This window comes from Hippocampus comes, unplaced genomic scaffold (assembly GCF_001891065.2).
Source record: "Hippocampus comes isolate QL1 unplaced genomic scaffold, H_comes_QL1_v1.1 scaffold135, whole genome shotgun sequence".
In the NCBI taxonomy this organism is placed as follows: Eukaryota; Metazoa; Chordata; class Actinopteri; order Syngnathiformes; family Syngnathidae; genus Hippocampus; species Hippocampus comes.
This window is the reverse complement of record NW_017805583.1, coordinates 2429077-2448877: the sequence shown is the minus strand read 5'-3', so window position 1 is coordinate 2448877 and position 19801 is coordinate 2429077. Positions and strand designations below refer to the sequence as shown.

At 41.4% G+C, this 19801-nt stretch overlaps 2 protein-coding genes across 7 annotated transcripts in view; both read right to left on the bottom strand.

Annotated features, from left to right (window-relative positions):
• The window catches only part of ggctb (gamma-glutamylcyclotransferase b), a 4750-nt gene extending 898 nt beyond the window's left edge, over positions 1–3852 (bottom strand). Inside the window, exons 1-3 of one of the 2 annotated variants that reach the window (XM_019880046.1) lie at positions 3062–3852; positions 2847–2992; positions 2618–2750 (exon numbers count right to left, since the gene is read on the bottom strand). In XM_019880046.1, the coding sequence (XP_019735605.1) occupies positions 2618–2750; positions 2847–2992; positions 3062–3172 (390 nt within the window). In that variant the 5' untranslated portion in view covers positions 3173–3852. Of the gene's footprint in view, positions 1–2617; positions 2751–2846 lie in introns of both variants that reach the window. The other variant, XM_019880044.1, reaches the window with a different exon arrangement.
• Positions 3853–4206: 354 nt separating this feature from the next.
• The window catches only part of osbpl10b (oxysterol binding protein-like 10b), a 25872-nt gene continuing 10277 nt past the window's right edge, over positions 4207–19801 (bottom strand). For 2 of the 5 annotated variants that reach the window (XM_019880038.1, XM_019880037.1), the window contains 9 exons: positions 19147–19239; positions 18576–18894; positions 15373–15467; positions 11108–11269; positions 7923–8433; positions 6969–7155; positions 6146–6328; positions 5162–5315; positions 4207–4694 (listed from right to left, as the gene is read on the bottom strand). In XM_019880038.1, the coding sequence (XP_019735597.1) occupies positions 4650–4694; positions 5162–5315; positions 6146–6328; positions 6969–7155; positions 7923–8433; positions 11108–11269; positions 15373–15467; positions 18576–18894; positions 19147–19239 (1749 nt within the window). In that variant the 3' untranslated portion in view covers positions 4207–4649. Of the gene's footprint in view, positions 4695–5161; positions 5316–6145; positions 6329–6968; positions 7156–7922; positions 8434–11107; positions 11270–15372; positions 15468–18575; positions 18895–19146; positions 19240–19542; positions 19622–19801 lie in introns of those variants that run through there. The other 3 variants (XM_019880041.1, XM_019880040.1, XM_019880039.1) reach the window with 3 other exon arrangements.

Below are 19801 nucleotides of genomic sequence, written 5' to 3'. Positions count from 1 at the left end.
CCCCCCCCCCCCCCAAAAATAGACATGGCATAAAAATTCTTCAAAAAAAGGGGCTTGAAAAACGGATTTTATCCCCTCCTGAGATTTGTAGAATTTACATTATTTAACATGTTCCTTTGCCATACACAAGGCTACATAAGCCTTTGTTGTCCTGCATGTTGTAAGCATATTAGCATCTCAAGAGAGCAAAGGTCACCTCTTGTAGGGATCCAACACAACAACAACAACAAAAAAGTTTTTCACATGGTGGGCACATAGCGGTTCAGTGCATACACTGTACGTCCAGTAGAAGACGTAGCAAAGGTCAGAACGCCATACTGTCTTCATCTGCATTCATTCTCTCAGGCATTTGGGCATTATTTGAAGCTCTCAATGTCCACAAAAAAAAAAAAAAAAACTGTGTGGTCACGGAGCCTGGCAGAGGTGTGCGTGTAATGTGACCGATTGGTTGCTAACTGTCAGGTGATGATAAGGGCAAGCAGATTGAGCCCTTTTCTGGATGGTTCATAGGAGGAAAATGGTGAGGGTAAAAACGCGATGCTACATGACAAGATTCTGTTTTCGGTATACCCTTCAATCCAATTGTAACTTTAAAAAAATATTTTACAGGATGATTTGGTAAATTCAAAAATGCTTTTGAGAGTATTCATCCACTAACACTGATCAATCTATTGATTAAAGGGGAAGTCAGCCCCAAACATTTCTTCACAATAATATGTTCCATGTGCCTCCGCTAGTCTAAACATGGCATTCAGATTAATATTGTGCTTGTGAAATATGAGATAAACAGCAACATCCACCTGTTGTTAGCCATCTCAGGGGGCGGCCATTTTGCCACTTGCTGTTAATTGATTGACAATGACATCACAGTTGCTAAGGCTCAGGTAAAAATTATAACGGCTCACCCGTTTGTGTTTCTAAAAACACAATATTAATGAGAATACCGTATTTCGACCAGTGGGGTTGCAAAGAACATTTGTAAAGAATTTGGGGGGCTTGACTCCCCTTTTAAGGGGTAAGGACTAAACACTGTTGGTCCACCTGAACAGTTTTTAGGGCTTGGAGTGCTCAGCCTCCAGCGGATGCACAGGATATGAGCGAATGCAGCACGTGAGCACAAAATTTCACAAACACCTTAAGAAGACTGGCAATAAAGGTCAATATTAGATTTGCAGCATCATTTCAGCCATGGGGTTTTTTTGTGTGTTTTTTTTTTTTTTTTTTAATGCTGTACACAAAACACTGGAAGTAGGCTATGGGTCAATATAATCAACCACAACTGTGTTGCTTTCTCAACTCATGTCCTGATTCCTACAGTTCAATTTGGTGGGGGGACTAATATACTTAGTCCATTATTGATAAAGGTCATATTATTAACTGATGACAACCATAAGTGGATGGATGGATGGATGGATGGATGGATGGATGGATGGATGGATGGATGGATGGATGGATGGATGGACGGAAATTTTAGTCAGCTTTTAGCAAGCATCATGGAAATTTACATGACCTGTTGTTAGCCATCTCAGGGGGCGGCCATTTTGCCACTTGCTGTTAATTGATTGACAATGACATCACAGTTGCTAAGGCTCAGGTAAAAATTATAACGGCTCACCCGTTTGTGTTTCTAAAAACACAATATTAATGAGAATACCGTATTTCGACCAGTGGGGTTGCAAAGAACATTTGTAAAGAATTTGGGGGGCTTGACTCCCCTTTTAAGGGGTAAGGACTAAACACTGTTGGTCCACCTGAACAGTTTTTAGGGCTTGGAGTGCTCAGCCTCCAGCGGATGCACAGGATATGAGCGAATGCAGCACGTGAGCACAAAATTTCACAAACACCTTAAGAAGACTGGCAATAAAGGTCAATATTAGATTTGCAGCATCATTTCAGCCATGGGGTTTTTTTGTGTGTTTTTTTTTTTTTTTTAATGCTGTACACAAAACACTGGAAGTAGGCTATGGGTCAATATAATCAACCACAACTGTGTTGCTTTCTCAACTCATGTCCTGATTCCTACAGTTCAATTTGGTGGGGGGACTAATATACTTAGTCCATTATTGATAAAGGTCATATTATTAACTGATGACAACCATAAGTGGATGGATGGATGGATGGATGGATGGATGGATGGATGGATGGATGGATGGATGGATGGATGGATGGATGGATGGATGGATGGATGGACGGAAATTTTAGTCAGCTTTTAGCAAGCATCATGGAAATTTACATGCTTGATTTGTTTTCGCGGCCCACATAAAATGATGAGGCGGGCCAGATCTGGCCCCCGGAACTTGAGTTTGACACTTGTGCTTTAGACATTTATATGCTTCCAACGTTGTGGGGGCAGTTTGGAAAATGCCATTCTCTCTTCCAGCATGGATGTCAAAGTATGAGACGACCATAAAAGGAATCATTCTCATCATTAGCTTTGTTTGCTCCTCGTCTGGGAGAAATCATGACATACTGCTGCCTTACAGTGTGGCATGTGAAATCCATTTTGGCTGATCAATATGGTTCCTCCTTGTGCTAGAAAGAGCAACAACCCAAGGGGGACTAAGTAAGTAAGTAGCCAAGTATGTACAAAAGCAACATGTGGCAAATGCCCACTTACCAGTAGGTACTGTGGTGACGGTGCGGCGTACACACAGCTGTTCATTAAGTAGGTACGACAACGAAGCTCCTGGCCTTTTGTCCTTACCGATATTTCCACAGGGCTGTACGCACCCAACATGACGTTCTCTTGACTGCATGTGCACATTTGAACACACACAAACCCAAACGTCAGTTTCACCGGGAAAACATTTCACTGTGTCAGAGTCACTTGCAAGATGGCACGTCACCTATCTAGCGACTTCAGATCAGACTCGTTCATCTTCCACACCACACCCCACACTTCATCTCCTGGACTGCGTTCGATAGTGGCCACACCTCCATGCCACCGCTCACTGGCGAGTCCTTTATAGTTCCCAAATACCAATTTATAGTCCTGAAACAGAAACGAGTTATCGGCGTACAACCGTGAAGTCTTATGTGGGACAGATGTAGATAAGCGTACCTTGAGTCTGGCCACACAGTGCAATGTTGCAGACGGGTTCTTGAGCTGCAGTCGCTCCTTTAGCAGGTTGCTCCCATATGCGAAGTACAAGAAGGTGTGGCTATCCTCCATGCTGTTTCCACAGTTATCAGGACGGGAGTCAAACAGTGACTAATATAAGCAATTGGGATAAGGTAACGGTGACCCGGCTGGGTCCGAGCTCTGTGTGCGAGGCAGTATGGGGCAAAGGTGAGAGAGCATGAGCTGGATTGGGATCGAAATGAACTACTGACCTTCCAGCACTCACACACCATTCTCATGCTAATCCACTGTGCTGCGTGTGAGGCCATGCAGTTGATGTTCACAGAGTGTTAGTCATTGTTCTAGTTAGTACATTTAACTGGGACTACAGTGAACCACCACTGAATCGCAGGTTGAGCATTTGCTGCCATATACTTCTAAACCTTGTGGTGGAAAGCCTTCCCAGAAGTGTTGACGTTGTTATAGTTGCAAAGGGTGGTCATATTGATTAAAACCTTGAAGGTCCATCAAAATGGGATGTCACTGAAGTTCACGTGTGAGACAAGGCAGGTGAGCGAACACCTTTGGCAATCTGGTATCTCTATTTAATTATAATATACTGTAGACATAATGTACATGACAAATCTGAAAACCTCCGCTTTTGTAGCTTGTAGTTCGAATCTCTTCACATGCTCTTTTCAACAAAGGGCAAAACAAATTGTGACAAGACGTGTGTTATTGGTGTGGGGTTGTTGTTGTTGTTTGTTTTACTTCAACCATCCATCCATCCATTTTCTGAACCGCTTTATCCTCACTAGGGTCACGGGGCGTGCTGGAGCCTATCCCGGCTGTCTTCGGGCAGTAGGCAGGGGACACCCTGAACCGGATGCCACAGCCAATCGCAGGGCACACAGAGATGAACAACCATCCGCGCTCACAATCACACCTAGGGAAATTTTTCAGTGTTCAATCAGCCTGACATGCATGTTTTTGGAATGTGGGAGGAAACCGGAGTACCCGGAGAAAACCCACGCAGGCAAGGGGAGAACATGCAAACTCCACACAGGGAAGCCCGAGCTGTAATTGAACTCGGTACCTCTGCAGTTTGAGGTCGATGCGCTAACCACTGGACCACCGGGCCGCCCTACTTCAACCAACCTTTATAAAAATGTGCATCAGGGTTTCATCAGAAGAAACTTTTAATTAAATCCACCAGAGGATAAATTGAGTGGAATCAAAAGAGCAGTGTGGATTACTTCTTAATTACAAGCACTTCGACATGAAACCATAAAAAAATTCTCATATACAATATGCAGTGCTGTGGACACCACATTATATCGTGAGTTAAATGCACCTGTGTTATTTTGAACAAGAAAGACTGAAGGTCTCTCACGTGGTCTCTTTTCACTGATTGACACTGATCCTCCGAAAACAGTCATCTCAACAGTGTGAAAGACTCAATTAAATGATTCTAAGTTATTCTGAAAGCCTTTGGTGTCCTATTTCTCTTTGTGGTTGATGGTGGGTTGCACTGCTTCGATTATTCCACTTGTTTCCCGGGACGTAGAATTGCTTCCATGGCTTCTGGTCAATGAACTTTCCACAGTGGGTTGTGGTACACCCAACCGTCACCCTGTATACACACCAAAAAAATGAAATACTCTTTGTTTTCATTAGAGTTGATATGTCCGTCGAGATCTTTACAAACAACTTCATGGCTAAAGTATTGGAGGAAACATCCGTTTGTGCTGTTCCAATTCCAATCATGAATGACAAACAATGTTTTCTGTGTTTGCAATACCAAGTGAAATGTCATTTCAATCTTCCATTTCAAAGGTGAATATGCTTTATGTGCTACTGCCAATTCTTATATGATTAAGATTCACATATAACAGCACTCTCATATACAGTACCTGTAAAGCAATTGTATGTGACTTCATAAATGGAATAATTTCAACAGGAAGGGAAAAATACTGTTGAGATAGATTTGGTTATGGGGTTATAAAATTACCTGTATTGGAATTTTGCCATGAAGAGCCATTTCAGTTTGCTTTAATTGGGAAGAATTCACTGGATATGATTGTTTATAACATTCCTCACCTCTTTGATAAAATGCTTGGGCTTCCAAGGAGTTTTGGTGGCAGATCTCTGTTTGCTCTCGATGCGTTGCCTATCCTCAAGTCGATGTTTGTGTTCTGCAGCGTCATCCATTCTTCCTGCCCTCAGAGATGCTGTTACATGCTGCCAAAGGCGCCTGGACACGTCACACAAAAAACAAGTGAGGGTGTTATTTACACCCCTGAAAAGCCCAGCACATCTTCAAATATTCCATTGCCTTTTTTTCCCCTCAAACGAACACTTAAAACGTACATCTCAAACCTCAGTGAAAAAAAGTGTGCCTCTAGAAATGTTGATGTCAATCAAAGAAAATTAGAATGATCATTGAATACCCACATGAAAAAAACACAGAATTCTGAATCATTATCAACATTAAAGTGGAAAGAGGAGATCACGAGCTTCAACTTCTGTGAACGTATGCGCTCGCCGACGCACACTGAGAGACGCGACTGAATGCAACTTTGTCGTGCATGGTTATGCGACTAGCTTTCTTAAGTGGCCGACTTTTGGCAACTCATTTTGAGGCGATTTTAAATTTGAATGGAAGCTGAATTGCGTCCCATCATCACATATGAAACAGCCAACCAAATATGGCACGTTGTATCATATGAACTTTAACAACAAGAATGTTGTGTTTGGGTACGAAACGTGATTCAGGTTTCCTCTCACATTGTAAAAAACATGCACTGTAGGTTAATTGAACACTCTAAATTGTTCTTGGGTGTGAGTGTGAGCAGCATTGGTTGTTCATCTATGTGTGCCCTGCGATTGACTGGCAACCGGTTCAGGGTGTCCCCGCCTACTGCCTGAAGACTGCTGGGAGAGGCTCCAGCACGCCCCGCGACCCTCGTGAGGGTAAGTGGATTAGAAAATGGATGGATAGATAGATGCATGGTTCACTTTGCATCAGAAGTGAATAATCACCAAATGTTTGTATTCGTTTAATTATGCATCTGACTAACTCACCGTGACTCATTCTGTTCCTGCTTCTCTATTGGCCTGATCTTCTTTTTGATGACAGGCAGCTTGGAGGTATCAATCACCTTGCTTTCTCCATTACTGTAGGTAAACTCCAGCACACCATTCCATTCGCCTTGGACTTTGCACACTATGTTTCCTGTCTGGTTGTGTTTAACTTCAGCGGTTACTCTGTAAAAGACAGATTTGTTTAAGCGAGGACAAGATTTCAAGTGGGAAGTTTTCACGGCAACAGTGCTTACACGGGTTCCACTTTATTGCTATATCATCTATAGCTATAACTGCTAAGAGTGAACATGGTAGTATTCCTTTCAACCACTGTTTGCTGACAAATACATTGTTAGGACACCCAAAATACTCTTTGTTTAATGCTTATAGTATACAGTGGACAGCGCCTTTTTTTTTTTTTTTTTTTTTTAGGTAACCTATCCTTTGTTATTCACATACAAATTCACATATTTGCTATTTTTGTGCTCAGGCCAAAGCCATGTTGAATATAAAGTCTGGGAAAAAAAGAAAACCTTAAATTTAACCAATAAGTAGACCGGATGAACGTCGAAGCTCTATAAATATATTGCTTTGTTACAGTCTTGTGGCATCATGGAGACAAGGAAAAATGTTGAAGTGAGAATCATTGCCTTGCCTTTCAGGAACAAAGACACCCACACTTTTTGGGTGGGTGCCAATTACTCATGGAATGTTGCTATTCGTGCCGGGACTCAGTCCCCACCCCTTGGTTATTAGCAGGAGAACGCCATAGCATGGTATAGTGTATTAAAGCATCGTAAAAGGGTCATACAAAATTGTGTACCTGTGAACTTTCCCTCCGTAGAAAGGTTTGGTGTGGAACGTGACTGTAGCTGAGTATCCAGTTTTGGCACAACTGATTGTAACCTTTCCCCCCAGCTCCACCCAAGGCACGGCCAGAATGGAGCGGGCGTAGGCACAAGGAAGCGTGAACACATAGTCTTCATTGTGCTCTAACAGATGCAGTACACCTGGGAACAACAGGGCAGAGACATGCTGATGACTCATCGATTTTTCCTTTCGATGATACAGAGACAAGGACACATGACTTGTACACTTCATACTTCAATTTTAAAACGCAATCCTTCAGTGAAAGAAACAAGCATTTAAGACGGTCCGGGGCAGTTTAGCTTGACCTCAATTACAAGATATTGTTATTTGAAAACTGTCTGCCACATATCCCTACTGAGCACCCATCATGCTTTGCTCCCCCTTCCTCCCTGACGCTTATATAATGGCCAGCTGTCTTATGTCCAGGTCAAATGTATTCACATCTGTTTCCCCAAGACACACACACGCACACACACACACACACACACACACGCACACACACACACACACACACACACACACACACACACGCACACACATTTTTAGCTTTCCTGCTTTTGTGCTTTATACCATCTTTGTTATTAATGTATTGTTTTATTGTTTAATGTTGTATACATGATAATTGCTCCATGTACAGCACTTTGTATACAGCGGTGGTTGCTTTAAAGTGATCTTGCGGCCCACGAAAAAATGGATGGCGGGCTGCCAATGGCCCCTGGGCCGTAGTTTGGACACCATTGACATAACCCATATAACTCTGCACTCAGACATACGATTTGTGAAACCTTTTGCACTGCGCTGCACATCTTGAAATAAGGTTGACAAAACATCACAGGTACTGTACTTCTTTCTGGAAACCCTCACGTCATCATGTAGTAGATTTTAAAGGAGTTGTTTCTTCTCTTACCTTCTCCAACCATTGAGACTCCAACAGACATGCCCAAGAACTTGCTCTTGGTCCATACATGAGTATTAACACACATCCTCTTCTCCTTGCACTCGTAGTAAAAGCCTGATACAGGCGGGTGGTGAGACACCTGCTCTGCCACAAAGCGAACCTGGTAACAGTCGGATTTGAACCCACTGCAACTCTCTGAGGAGTTTGAAGTCGGAGATGTGAAGGCAGCCGCTGATTTGGGAGCCATGGAGTTGGTGGCTCTGAGGGATCGAACACACTCCCGAGGCACACACCAAGTACAGTGGAAAGTCTCACCCAGGATGGGGTTGTAGGGCTTTTTGGCCACCGCGCCCTTTCGGCCCTCATGGAAGGCGGTGAGATAGTACTCAACAAAGCGGATGATGCGCTCCTCTGACGTAGTTCCGGTGGTGATTGAGAGGAACATGTCAGGGTGAGCCATGAAATTGGCATACATCTCGAGCAGAGAGCGCTTCTCTAGGATGAATGTCGGGAGTGCCACCTGTGGGGGCGAGCGAAAGTTGAAAGAACAAAGTTATTGTAGTTTATTCATTCTCCAGGCATTTTCTATAGCGCTAGTACTAATTCAGTTTACGGGTGAGCTGGAGACCATTTCAGCTGACTTTAGGTGAGAGGCGGTGTACACGCTGCACTGGTAACAAGTCATCGTTCACGCAAATGGACAATTTATAGTGTTCATTTAACTTAACGTCGATATTTCTGGAATGCGGAAGGAAGCCGGTGGACACAGAGAAAACTCACACAGGAGTGGGGAGAACATGTGAACTGCACACTGGGCTGACAGAGCTTCAAATGCAAAAGCTTTTTTGATATCTTGTAACGGATTTTACTTGTCCGTTCATGGATCATGCCGACACGTAAACCACTTCTCGAGTCCGCATACATCACAGGTGTCAAACTCAAGGCCCGGGGGCCAGATCTGGCCCGCCACATCATTTTATGTGGCCTGCAAAAGCAAATCTAACATGTCAACTTCCATGAGGCTTGATAAATAAAATCTGTCCCAAAATTCATATTCTCATGTGTAATAAATAAGAGAGATATTGTAAGCATGTTCTTGTTGCTAAGACCCTCATTACAGTAACTTATAACAATAGTTGAATAAACCGTTGTTCTTGACTTCTTTATATGGTTTCAGTCATAACAGCCTTCCAAGGGAAACAAGAACTAAAATGTGGCCCGCGACAAAAATGGGTTTGACACCCCTGGCATACATCATCAATGATATCTTTTATCTGGGACGAATCACGCTTCGAGACGTGCTTCAAAAATTCCATCTTGGATTACTCGACACACGCTTCGAAGCCTCGGAACATTTTGACCCATCACTACTGGTTTCTTTCTGTCTTTGTGGGTTCGTTGTTGGAATTGGTTTGTCGTCTCAGTCTTTCAAGTCAAGTCTAACCTAGTCAAGTCTTTTGCCTCATGTTTGTTTAGTTACTTTGAACCCTGTTAATTTGGTCTTCTGTTGATTTTGTGTTTGTGCTGATTCCGAGTACCGTTGGCGTCGTTGTTATTCTGCGATGAAATTGTTTTCTCCTCCATCTCTGCATTTGAGTCCTCAACCCCACATTTAATGTGACAAAATCTGCAGCTTAGTAATGTGGGACGATCGACTGCGGGATAATCGTTACGCGCTTCAGGGCAGTTACCCCACTCATGTCCCCTGCTGCAGTCACCCATGCGTCTTGTTTACATGCCACCGCTTCATGACACCATAATACATAACGACAACTTTTCTGCATGTGACTACATGTCATTCATTCTGCTTATTTGTAGAACACAACGTGGTAGTACAGTAATCACTCACAACTGACAGGAGGAACAATTGCATTGGTGATACTTTACTACACATCCAGGCCAGAGAGCACTCACATCAAAATCTCATGACTTTTAGAATCAAGCGTGACTGAGCGCTGCACGAATCGGCTGGTACCAGTGTACCCTTAAAAAAGGACCTACACGATGTGCCAAACACAATTCATCCATTTTCTATATACAGTTGCTCAACCTATTTAGAGTTGCAGTGGGAGCTATAACCAAGCGGATGCGTGCAGATGGACAGATGGCTCCTGATTTCGAGAATGGATGACTCCGATTCTGTTGACACTTTCAGTCGCCTGAGAAGCACACAGTCTAAATCCTTGTCTTTCTTCGATTCTATTCGATCAGCACATTCTTCTTGTGATCCAGAGCAGTGGGCCATCAGTAATCACATTAACTCATTGGTCTGAAAGAGTCACCATAATCACCTGAGGAGAAGCCATGTGATTGCAGACTACAACCAAAAACCCCAATAGTTGATAACATAAGAGAGAAAAGTGCTTGCAGTGTAACAGTTGAAACACTATTGACTTTATCAACCTCTTTGGAGCTCATGCCAGCGAATGAAACCGGAGTCAGTGTTGATCCTTGACTGTCCTTCTATCCGAGTAGCCTCTCATCTTCTTTTTGTTTTTTTTTTTTGTCTCCTCAGACAAAACTTTGCATTTCTTTGGGCGCTTTGCAGCTTCAGCCTTGACAGCAGTAATCGTGCACAGACATTTGAATCAACTTCCGTCTTTGTAACGAATGGAAAAAGGGGGAGGTGACGTATGGCGTAGTAGCCTACCACCCTCCTCAAAGTTGCGTAGGGCCAGTAAAAGCAATACAGCCCCCTCCCTGGGCCAAGACTAAGGTACTCTTCAAAGCTGTAATGTCGATGTTTCATCAGAAGGGTTATGAAAATCTTTTACAAAGGGTGAAAAGTTCCTTTGTGTTGATTTCAACCATAACATGCAGTTAATTAAGAGTTTTATAATTGTGAGAGTTTGACTTGTTTGCTATTAGAATCATTGTTTACAAATATGGTTAACCACTGTCATGGAACACACTGCGTTCATCTTTCGTATTTGAGCAATGTGGCCTATTTCCAATAATTTTGTGTCACTTAAATAACTATGTATATCACACACCATCAACTTCTCCACGGAACTCTGATGTTTATGTTTTCTGTGACAAGACTGCACTTCTCCTTCACTACCGTAATTTAGCTGCATTCATGACCTACAACTTTTCTACTGTTATACCTCCCATCTCAATACTCAGCCTCTTACAGAAAGTGAAGGTATAGTCCTCTAAAGAAGGTAGAACAAAGGCAGAGAGGAGAAGCTCACCTTAGTGAGATCCATTCCAAGTTTGAGCTGGGACAATAGATGACGGATGATGCTTCGCTGCTCATCAATAACTCCCAGGTCCTCCTCGTCATTGTCTTCTGTGTCTGTGGTCTCATCACTTGGATCCAGGCTCTCCAGGCTGCTGGGCTGCCATTTTCCCTGCTAATGTACATGTTTTGGTAATTATTTTATTCAAATTGAAATGCAAATAACAAAAATTATGCACACTTCGCAATGACAGTATGCTGAGTGCAAATACTTTCCAGCATTCTGTCTCATCTTACACAGGCACAACTGCGGTCAAACATCCATTCATCAGTATACAACAGCAGAACTAAGTTGCTCTGTAAATAACTACACACCGTTCATACACCACCAGGCAATTATGAGGATTCTATTAGGTTTTGTACTGCGGGCGGAATGACAAACACCACGCACGAGCCACTTTTCTACTTTGCCACAGTAACTTAACTACTAACTACTGTACTATAAAACTGTTAACACACCTACGATGTCTATAGCCCACAAACACAGACACAGAGCCACTCACTCTGCGAGGCTTGCAGTCAACCATTGCAGGCATAGGAGTCCTGTTGGATTTCATGTCCAGCATCCACAGACAGAGAGAGCGAGAAAGAGAGAGAGAGAGACAGAGAGAGAGAGAGATGGACAGAGAGAGAGAGAGAGAGAGAGAGAGAGAGAGAGACAGAGAGAGGAGGAGGAATAAGAGGCGAGAGTGACAAAGAGAGAGAGAGAGAGAGAGAGAGAGAGAGAGAGAGAGAGAGAGACAGAGAGACAGAGAGAGAGAGGGGGGGGGCAGGAAGCAGGAAGGGGTAAAAAATAACTATATAGATGTATAGAGTGGAGAGCAAAGTTAAAAAAAAGTGGTATGGAAAAGAGAGAGAATGTCTGTCTCTGTGTATTTTTGAGAGGCAGATTAACACCGATGCTAATGACGATTCTGTCTTGCTATCCAGCTTTACACATAAGCCCCACCCCTTACACGCTCACCATGAACATCACAACTTGTCCTACTTTAATAGCTCCCTCTCACCTCCTCACTCTTTCATTTCCCTCAGGCATTCTGCCTCTTCTGAACCGGTTTCACTCATTTGCTTTTAACACTCTTAACAGCAATATCATTTGATTTTGCTGTCTTCTAGAGTCTTGAGAAGCACGGTGGGACGGACATGTATTCCAACACATCCTGACGACTAAATCATAGATCTGCTTGTGGAGATTTCTCATGACAAGTTCTACTTCTTTTTTTATTCAGAGTTCATGGCCATAACCACAATCCAGTGAATTTTCCATTCATCCCCTGTGATAAAAACATACAAGAATCAAATGTCAAAAACATGATCTAAGACACCATTTGACACACAGCTGCCTCAGATCGGTAACGTCTTTCCTTATGCTGAAATTTAGCTGAGTATAAAATTAAAGTATAAATCACAGTTTTAAACTAAGGCTAAAAAAAGGCAAATGTCCCTCACTGCAGTTTAATCAACACACTAGAAGACTGTCACTGTGAGCAATCCTAAATCAAAATGATACTATTATATAGATTCGATTAAGGTGTGTGTGTACCACAAAGGTGTGAGGTGTACTGTGACTTGCTGCACAGTGGTAAGACCATACTGATGTGCCTTTTATTATTTTTTTATTGATTCAATTATATATATTTTTAATCTACACAAACCTTAAGAAAAACATTAATCTTTGATGAAGAATGCCACATTTAATGAGAAAATAGAGCCAACAAAAACATGCCAAGACAACCAGAGGCACAGTTGCTTCTGGAAAAGCAGATGTTAGCCTGCGAGTGTCTTTTGTCAAATAAATAAATAACCAATGAGAACATATGCTCTGAGACAAGACAGTACTGTGGTTTGATTGCAGTGTAGAGAGGCAGCTAGGATGTGCATAATATGACAGGGACAAAAATAATGAAACAAATTTGCATCATATACTTTGCACAGAAATTTATTCATCTGTACCAAACTGTACCACAAACTTGTTTTGCTCTGTATATTTTCCCCAAATATTGAACATCGTGAAAATCTGAATAATTGACACGCCCCAAAAGGTTTGTAATTGCCTATATATGCCACAAGATAGCAGCAAAGCAGTTGTTTTGGCGAAATGAAGAGCCTCAATTCACTCCAACAAAGTTTCTAGGCAGCCACAAGATGGCACCAAAGTAAGACTTTTTATATTTTGCCCTAAGCACAAAAATAAAAAGAAAAATTGCAACTCATGGTTTGTCAAATAATGCTTTCATGCACTTCTAGGAGTATTGGAGGTTTTTTTTTTGTCTGTTTATGACATTGTGGTGACCTGGCAGTCAAGTCTTAATTAATTGCTCCTTCCACAACTTCACTAAATTGTGTTCAGTTCTGCTCTATTTCTTCCAGCCCTGGGTACACATAGACAGGTGGAGATCACTACCTCGCCTGTTGCACACCAAAGACTTTCCCGCCTGTCTGTAAATTACCTCTGCCATCGTGTCTGCTGATGCGACTTGACTTTGCCTATGGCATCCGTAAAAGAGGTCGGAAAACATGTCTGAGCACAACAAATATAATCAGCTTAATCGATGAAGGCCTGAGTCTATATGTACTATCATACCAAAATGAACTTTGACAAACAGCAATTTTTAAGTCACAGGAAAGAAATCACTGACTGTTGAAAGTTACATCTAGTAGAGTAAGGACACACACAAAAAAAAAAAAAAAACCCACACACACACACAATGTACAGATGTGACTGTCGAGCCTTGGGTCTAATAATTCCGAATCAATAGGGTTTTTGCTTGGACTCAACAGAGGCGAACAGTAACAAGGTTAACACTGTCCTGTGCAGAGGTGCCAAATATACTTCAAAAGTCACATAATACTAATATACTTCCATCTGGTGAGAATTGTCTTTAAATTGCCTATAAAAACAAATTTCTCTCCCCCATAGAGTTCCTGCGACTAAAATTACTCATCATTGCCATTTAGCTCCCAGGGTTTGCCCTTTCCTCTCTCACATGAGGAACATCCAGTTAATGCGTTATGAGGGTTTGGAGAGTGTGAAATTGTCTGTCCTTCATTTTGTGCTGCAGAGATGACAAAAGTGGCTTAGCCAGCGGCCTCATGTTTAAAGCACAATTTCTACATACACTGGCTTCTGTTTTCACCAGTAGGAGAGATGTACAGTATTTCAGGCCATTTCGCCTTTTGCTTTCATAATAAGAAATCCACAGAAAATCCATATTTTGTTTATCAATGCAAACAAACAAACAAATAAATAAACAAAAAAAAATATTTTCATGAACTCATCCAAGCATCATAGCAGGTCTGACATGAAAAAAAGTAATCACAATACACTGCGCATAAAGTTGATTTTTAAAACATGATATCGGAATGAATTTCATACTGAACTCAACAGCGGGGAGGAGTAATGCTCCATTAATACTGTTGGGTTTTTGATTGCAACATACTAAATGTCAAAAAGAAAAACCCTTGAAGTTACTGTGACTGTTTAGCTTTCTATATGAACATTCTCCAGTCGCTTGGTCAACAATTGTGATTGTCTCGTCTTCATTGTGTGGTGCTGGTGATTGAAACTATAACAGGAACAGTTCACAAAAAAACTAACTTTAAATAACCACTGTCATTCATTCGAGACTAACAACAATCCGCGCACACACGGCCACACACACACGCACACGCACACCTAGGGACAATTTAGAATGTTCAATCAGCCTGTCAGGGATGTTTTCGGAATGTGGGAGGAAACCGGAGTACCCGGAGAAAACCCACACAGGGAGGCTGGAGCTGGAATTGAGGTCGACGTGCTAACCACTGGACTACCGGGCCGCACCACTGTCATTCTTTCTTAATTTTCTGTTTGCCCCAGATTGTTTTCACTCTCATCTACAACATTAAAAAAAAAAAAAAACTGTAGCCTTAAGTTACATATGGAAGAAATACAATCAATATCAACCATCAACTGGTCCAAGCTCCAAAAACTACAACTTCAATGGCAATGTTCCCGGAGGTAAAAGAGTACTTCAAAATCATCTGATCATGTATAAATGTGTCGTAAATGAAAATTTTAGGGTTGTATTGTATTTCAAATCCAGCACAGACAAAGGCTCACACGCACACATGCACACACACAAACACACACACACACGCGTTCTTAAATATTGCCATCTCCCTAACTATTGTTTGTTGTTGCGATGACATGGTAAAATTGAACCGAATGTGCACTACCTCAATACGATGGGAGCGGTGACTGAACATGGCCGGCTTTAATGCATCATTTGTCATCTGCTTCTGAGGAGAGCTGATCCATTCAGTCGAACTGTCTGTAGAGTGATACCAAATTGGAAAAAGAAGATGAGGCCCTTTGTCATTTAAAGTAAAACTGAACAGTTCATATAAGTGGCAAAAAAAAAAAAAAAAGCAATGTTGTATTTGTGTTAGGGCAGAGTGTTTGTTTATTGTAGCAATGCTTCTAGGCAATGAATCAAATTCCATTAGAAGGGCTATTTTATTTTCCTTTTAAATGGTGCCACATTTTAAAGGAACCGACAGTGGTGAGATGAGCAGCAGAGCTGAATTTGAGAGTTGCGCTCATGAAACATTTTCCAAATACTTGGCAATGCCAAATTGTTTATTTCACTGTTGCCATTGACTTGTGGTGCTCACCCATCTAGCATGTTTGGCATGTATTGTATTGGAAGAGAAGACATAAACATTTTTCATGGGGGCAAAAGAGTAATAAACTGATTTTCCACTGGTATAGGATTTTTTGCTAAAAAGCATTTTCCAACAAAGAAATAATCTACCAAACACAAATTTCCTTACTTTTTCTGATGTTGAGTTAGCAAACATTACCGTATGTTATGGATGACTAAAATGTCATTAAAACCTAGAATATGTCCACCAACCTTACCTTATTATAATTTACAGTATCCATTCATACATCCATCGATTTTCTAATCCGCTTATCCTTACAAGGGTAGCGGGCGTGCTTGAGCCTATCCCATCGGTCTTCGGGCAGTAGGCAGGGTACACCCTCAACTGGTTGACAGCCAATCGCAGGGCACACATAGACAAACAACCATTCGCGCTCACAACAACACCGAGGGACAATTTAGAGTGTTCCATTCACAGATGGTGCATGTTTTTAGAATGTGGGAGGAAACCGGAGTACCCAGAGAAAACCCACGCAAACACAGGGAGAACATGGAAACTCCACACAGGAACCAGAGCTAGAATCAAACCCTGCAACTCTGCACTGCGAGGCGGACGTACTAACCAGTTGTCCACCGGGCCTCCCACTTACATTATTGTGATTATTATTATTTTTTATTATTATTAGTAGTAGTAGTAGGAGGAGGAGAAGTAGGAGGAGGAGGAGGATGTCATTCTGCCTTTAGTCCACAATTTCAAATCATTTTAGTGTCTGCCACTGTACAGTGAGCAGAGAAACGCACATAAACCTTCATTTTTTTACAAATGTGACCCAAAATATTCTCTCAAACCAAAAAACTTAAATGGTGACAAATCATATTTTGGTAGGCATATTGTGTTATCACAAACAAAGTAAAGATGTGAAGTGGGCACTGGATCTGTGATTTTGTTCATCTGACATGAGTCATAGAATATTGTTTGAGGTTTTCACACATCCCACTTCACAGTCTCTCATTTATAGGATCTTCAGTGATGATCTCATTGGCAGATTGCAGTCTCAGAGGACTGAAATCGGAAACTCGAGACACTTTATTTACACTGTGTGACAACAACGTATAACAATAGAAATAACACAAAAAAATTCACTAAACTTTATAATCAGAGATACAAGTAAACTTTTCTTGATTTTATTATTATTTTTTTGCACTGATGTTTGTTGAATCGGCTCTAGTTTTTCTCTCACGCATATTAAGAACTGCAACAATAATATGAATAATAATGAGAACAAAAATAATAAGAAGAAGATGTTCTCTCCGGGCCTGCGTGGGTTTTCTCCAGGTACTCCAGTTTCCTCCCACGTTCCAAAAACATGCATGGCAGGCTGATTGAACACTCGAAATTATCTCGAGGTGTGAGTGTGAGTGCGGATGGTTGTTCGTGTGTGTGTGTGTGTGTGCCCTGCGATTGGCTGGCAACCGGTTCATGGTGTCCCCCGCCTACTGCCCGCAGACAGCCGGGATAGGCTCCAGCACCCCCCGCGACCCTTGTTAGGATAAAGCGGATCAGAAAATGAATGAATGAATGAATGAATGAATGAATAATAATAAGAATGATGATGATAATGATGATAATAATAACAATAATTAAAAAATAATAATAAAATGTAAAATAGTAATGTATTTAGTAATATTTATGAATTATGGGTTAGGTTCATCAACAGGTTAAACAAAAAAAAAAGATATTTTAAAAACTTCAAAAAACAGAAAAAAAACATCAAGCCGATTTTAAAAAAAAATCAGCTTCAAAAATATAATTAGGGACAAATAAAGCCATTCCTGATTTAAAATTAAAAATAAATAAAATAAGGATGTACCTGTATTGTATTTCTTGTATTGCATGGTATGTATTGTCATTTAAAAAATTGCTGTTGACCAGTGTAGTACAGTCAGTGTTTTGTTTTTCCTGTAGGTGTCAGTAGAACGTTTCTAAGTGTAGCCAACTGCTCAAAACAGTCATGAAGACTATTACACTTTTACGTCTGTGTACTGGGAATGTTAAAGCTTAAGGGAATGAAAAGAAGCGTTTGTTGACGTTATATGACTTAACATATTCAGGCTCACGCATTGGCCACGTACTGGTGGCCAATGCCCATCAGTCAGGCCTGTATCTTCTCCACTTTAAAGTTATTTTTCACCTGTACAGTATTCCCTCAGGACAGTCTATTTTTAATTTGATTTTATGTTTCTTTAACGTTTATTGTGTTCCAATTTTGGCCGATTCTTCATTTAAGTCACGTTTCATGTCCATTACATTTCCTTAACATCTGTTTCATCATTTTCATTTTCAAGCACAACAAACGTACAGACGTTGGCCTGTTGGAGTTTGAGGTGCTTTATAAATATGGTAAAGCATGATTAATCGCGAGATGTGAAACTAATGCTGATTTAATAAAAATCGATGAAACTTGAGGCTTAATTTGTATTGTTATTGCCCAACTTAAAGTAACAAATGTGGACTTTCCAGGTAAAACAGCTTTCATTCTTGATTCTTGTACCACTGTCGACAAAATGTTGAAAGGTGTCTGTGGACATTTTGCCATACGGTATGTGACATTGACATTGGACTGAGAGAAAGAGAGACTGACAATCTGTTATCGTGTGTCCAGTGTGCCTGGATTGTATACATATGATACACTGCTAAAAAGCATTTGAAATCGAATACTTTTCATGATTCTCTCTAAACACACGCAGTCTGATCACCATCATCACTCGACTCACCTTCATGACTCTGGATGTTGTTGTGGTCCTTCTCCTGTCCTGGAGTGTAGCTACAGTGTTTGGGACTTTGCTTGTCACTACCGGAGTGAATCGGGCTTTCATTGCTCGATTTAAGACTGCCGGGTTCCACCTGGTGCACGCTAGAGCTGCAGCGCTGATTCCAGGACTTGACTCTCTCTGCACAGGGTGTTTCACTCAAACTCATTGAATGATGGTTCTGGTTTTGGTTGTGGGCCTGAATACTGTGGTGTAGCAAGGTGAAGCACTCTCCCAAGCAGCTCAACGTGGCTGCAGAGGTAGCTTTAAAAAAGAGTAAGTCCTAGAACAAGAGCAAGGAACAGAGTGTGAGAGGGCAGTAATGAAGACGTTTTTCTTCGTTTTTCCACAAAAAGTGGAACATAACTAACAATTGAAAATGTGCATGTTTCTATCTTTTTGGGACATCTAACTGATAATAATCATCATTCCTTGTTGGCAATATAATGGAAGTTTTTAACAGAAAAAAAAGAACACCTGTGTGAGCAGGTTGCTTTGGTTGCAGTCAAATTGTATTGAACGTTTTTTTTAATACCTCATTCAGAGAGGAGAGGGGTCCAGATCTTGGGGGCAGAGATTCATTGGAGTTGACCAGGATCTTCTCTTCCCCTTGTGCCTCAGTCATCACCTACATTCATATCCACAGAACGGATAAGACAGATTACAATCATTGCTGATGGCGACCATCTTATGAAGTGTGTTGTTGCAAACATCGATTTGTTCATAAAAGGGCTGCTGTGTTTACAGGAAAGCATTGGTCACCATCAAAGCACTGATCACCTCCGTACCACACCTCACTGATGCGGTCATTTGCTCTAAAGTGGGTCACAACCAGGTGCCGAAGAAGGTTGACACTTTTATATTTTAAACCAGTTGGATCTGATTCTATGAGGTTGACCCTAAAGAAGTCCTCTAAATCTATTAAGCCGACCTTTGACCACCTAACCCAGCTGTCTTTGCAAGAGAGGACGGTCAGGAAGGTGGGCAGCATGTCTCCTTACAGCGCGTTTATTGTAAAAACAAACCGTCAATTGATTTGGCACTTACTCATACCCTCTCACATGCTCTCTTGCAGTTTTATGTTTCTTTTACAGCCTGGGACAATTAATGGTGGAGAGTGAGGCCAGCACATTGAGACACGACCCACAGAAGTGCCAACATGTGGAATTTTTTTTTTTTTTTTTTTTTTT